Source organism: Meleagris gallopavo, chromosome 5 (assembly GCF_000146605.3).
Source record: "Meleagris gallopavo isolate NT-WF06-2002-E0010 breed Aviagen turkey brand Nicholas breeding stock chromosome 5, Turkey_5.1, whole genome shotgun sequence".
NCBI classification, from domain to species: domain Eukaryota; kingdom Metazoa; phylum Chordata; class Aves; order Galliformes; family Phasianidae; genus Meleagris; species Meleagris gallopavo.
The window spans coordinates 26,365,712-26,369,601 of record NC_015015.2 but is presented as its reverse complement, the minus strand read 5'-3'; the positions used below and the strand labels follow the sequence as shown (position 1 = coordinate 26,369,601).

Genomic DNA, 3,890 nt, shown 5'->3' with positions numbered 1-3,890 from the left:
CTTGTACCACCAAAAAAAAAAAAAGTGACAAGCTTGTAATTCTTCAGCCATAAAGCCAATAACTTAATTCATTCTCAACTATCCACAGCAATAGAAAAGTACATCAGAAAACCACACAAAACACAAACAACGTATACATGGTGATGCAATAATAATTAGAAATTCTCTCCCCCTCTGCTCCAAACACAGAACATCCTGGAATTATTCAAAAGGCATTCTCATTGATTATTCCCTTCCAATTGTTTCTTCCCAAATGAGGAAAATTCTAGCAATTTATTTAGCAGAACCTTTCACTTCTCACTGAAGATTTACAGTGCAGCACAAATTATGTACTGCTGAATCACTGTGACAAAAGACTTTTTTTTCTTTGCTGCCAGAACAGATGCTTTCTAACACCCATATCTGAGTTTCATTGGCAATCCTGTGTGCCCGTGTCCCTCTCATTTCACTGGTACTCTGTCTGGTACATTTTCCTTTCACAACTAGTAGTCTCTCGTCTGAACAAAACAGTGAAAAGCCAGGACATAACAACAGTTTATTTTAGAATTAGCTTTCCTTCTAAGCCTCAAAAATGTTCAGACATTAAGCAATCAAGTCTTAACAGCCTGCTAATGAAATAAGATAGCATTTGCTTAGGTAAGCAACTCTTAACTTAATTATTTCTTTTTCACAGATGAAGCCAGCCTTTCCTTAATTAACACTACCACTCAATCTTCCTTCTCACTTTGTTAATATGGCCATACGTATTGCCACTTGAAAGGGAAGAAGTTTAGATGTTAAGGTTGCCTTGATTTTTCAAGAAAAAAGGGAAACTTTAGTAGCATAAGAATAATATAGAAATAAATTTGAAAATTCATAGTTTCTATTTTCAAACTCACCAATAAAAGTTAATACTTGTGGCAGTGAACATACCTAGTTAGTTCTAACGGAAAAAAAAAAAAAAGATTAAAGGCCAAAAAAGCATAGGGAGATTCTGCAGACTTGAAATTTATAGCATCGTAATGGTTAATACCAGCTCTAACAAATCTATTTAAGATATTAAAATTCCCATCTGTCAGACCTCTCTGCTAGATGTTACTCTCCTCAAAGCAAAGGAGGGCATGTGCCTGCATCTCAGCCACCCATTTCATAGCACTTATTAATTCAAGTCATAAATAAAAATGGATTCATACTAACACATCTAACTAAATCACTGCAGTTAACATGCAGATAGTTGATTTCTTTTGTCATCTAGACAAGAAATAAGCACAGAGAGAGGCCAAAGCTAAACAGTTGCAAACTGACATCAGGATGGAGATGATCATTAAGTCACTGCAGCAGTTTGCTTTAACATTCATAAATAATGGTTCCATGTGTGCATTTGACTTCAAGGTAAAGTTTGGAGAAAAAAATAGATATACTACCAAAAAAAAACCCACTCCTCAGTTTGTGGACAGAGGAGTCCTCAGACTGAGGACAACAATGCAATTGCTTTCATGAAATAGAATCCAGAATCGTAATTACTGATGCTCTAGTCCAGGTAATTTAATGGGTCAGCTGCATCCCATGTAACACCACAAACATCAGCTCTAGACTGTGGTGTACTGGTTCATTTCATTTACCTGAATTAACGCTTCTGTCAACACTAGCTCTGTGAGGGACTGGGAGAAGTTCCCACTTGGTAGAAATTATCTCCTGTAAGGAAATTAGGTTTATATCTCATATATGCAACAAAATATAGCAAGGAAAATAAAAGCTTTAGGGCATTAATCTTTCCAGAAGACATTTTTATCCCTCAAAGAAGTAGAAAGAAGGTGCATAGTTTAAGCTCAAAAGCACTTCCCAACACACCGGAATCCAGTTAAGTGCCAGAAGAGCTAAGACATTGTACATATGAGAACTGCTACAGAAGAATTCTCCAATTACAGTTTTTCAGTCACTTAAGTCACTTCTATAAAGTAACAGAATTCACATGTTTTTCTGTGGTCTGTAGCACCATACTGTAGACAACTAAACCCCTCTGGGATTAAATTAGAGGATACAGTGGTTCACAAGAAAGGATTCCTGATTGAGAGTTATTCCCCTCTCTTCTATATACTATTTCTTTCTGAAAATTGATCCCAGCTCCCTTACTGTTCATTGTAAAGCACTTACTGTTGCTGGACTTCAGGTCACGGTGAATTATAGGAACAATTGCTTCCTCATGCAAGTAGTTCATTCCCTTTGCAATCTGTACTGCCCAGTTCACTAAAATGTCAGGAGGTATCCTTTTACCAGACAACACTCTATTTAATGATCCTCCACGGGCAAACTCCATGATCAAGCAAAGATTAGGTTCCTTCAAACATACGCCCCTGAGGGCAATGATGTTGGGATGCTTTAACATCGCAAAAAGCTTGGCTTCTTGGCGGACATTCTCAATGGTCTGGCTGATGTCCTCATCAGGGTCATAGCGAGCTGCCTTGACAGCAACCTCATCTCCTATCCACACAGCTCGATATACTTTTCCGAAGCCCCCTATGCCAATGATTTCCTCCAGAACAAGTTCTGAGAAGTCGATCTCCAAGACTAGGAAAAAAAAAAAAACGAGATGTAAATGTTTAGCAACTATGCAGCCCGTATATTAACTCAAGGTCCATGTTGCCCAACCTCACCCTTAGCCTTATAAGATGGGCCAATTTTCTACCCAAAATTACACAAATGGAAGCAGTAGTCCCTTCTGATAATATTTCTTTAAGAACTAATACAATAAAAAAGAATTTGTAGTATTATAAAAACTTCCATAAAGTAGTCACTCAATGGTGATGATTTCAACATCACAGCTGTGTATGATACACTTAAAGATATCATCATCTTAACATGCTGAAACACCATTAAAGATAAATCCTAATTTCTTGCCCTCATTGATGGTGCAATATTTTGAAAACTAAAACCAGAGATAGCCACATGCTAATCTCCACTGATGTGACTACAGTGCTCACTGTTACAGAGTTAAAAGTTAACATCAAACATCTTCTCTTGAATTCATCCATATTTGAAAGTTTTTATTCAAATGCCACTAACAATATTTTAGTCCTTCCAAAATCAAGCTTATTTCTCCACACTTCAAAAGCTTTGCAGACTTGTTCCCCATGAAATCTCTCTGCCAATTCTGGCAGTACTGACGATTGTGTGACAAACAGATGGATCAGACTGCATACTGAGCATGCACGGCCAGCAATAAGGAAAACAATTTTTTACTACTGCATATAGCGCATAATAAGAATGCCTGTTTTCTTTTCCCTATTGTTCCACGAACAATGGAGTCAATGATAAGCCCGAGAAGAACCAAACACGTAAGCCCGCAGCAGGACTCGCGGGCAGCGAGCGCAGCGCGGCCAGCCCGCGGCAGGACAGCGGCGGTGCTGAAGGGACAGCTCCCCCCGGGGCCGCGCCGGGAGGAAAAGGCCACGCACGGAAGCCGAACGGCGCGGGTGCCGTCAGCTGCACCCCTTCACAAACAGCAACGCCCTGCTGGGTGCACAGCTGAAGCAGTCTGGGGCACACGAGCGAGATTTACGCTTCCAGGTGAAATTTAAGACACGACACTGCACGGAATTTTGAAATGAGTTCTTTTATTTGCAGGAACAATCTTAGCTTTGCCTTGAATGTGTGTACGTTTCTTTAATGTAGACTGGCCTTCTCATCCTCAAAAGTAGTTTAATCAGGAAAAAGCTCACTTTTAGACAAGCTTTTTAATTAAAGAAGTATTTTGTGTTGATTTAGTTTAACTTCACAGACTCGTTTGTACTGCTACAGTAGCATATAAAAGACTCATTTCCCCTTATCTTTCTGAACACACTAACTCCTTCTCTAAGCTCAAGTTAATTTATCAGACATGCTATAATAAACTGTAAAGACAATGGGAACAT

At 38.9% G+C, this 3,890-nt stretch overlaps 1 protein-coding gene across 8 annotated transcripts in view; it reads right to left on the bottom strand.

Annotated features, from left to right (window-relative positions):
- MAP3K9 (mitogen-activated protein kinase kinase kinase 9) overlaps positions 1-2,559 on the bottom strand; it is a 102,625-nt gene extending 100,066 nt beyond the window's left edge. For 5 of the 8 annotated variants that reach the window (XR_004159910.1, XR_004159909.1, XR_002115179.2 and 2 more), the window contains exon 1: positions 2,134-2,467. Coding sequence is in view for 1 of the 8 variants with exons in the window: in XM_010711511.3 (XP_010709813.1) it covers positions 2,134-2,365 (232 nt within the window). In the remaining 7 variants the exon portion in view is untranslated. Of the gene's footprint in view, positions 1-1,601; positions 1,675-2,133 lie in introns of those variants that run through there. The other 3 variants (XM_010711511.3, XM_019615611.2, XM_019615613.2) reach the window with 3 other exon arrangements.
- Between the last annotated feature and the right edge of the window lie 1,331 nt (positions 2,560-3,890).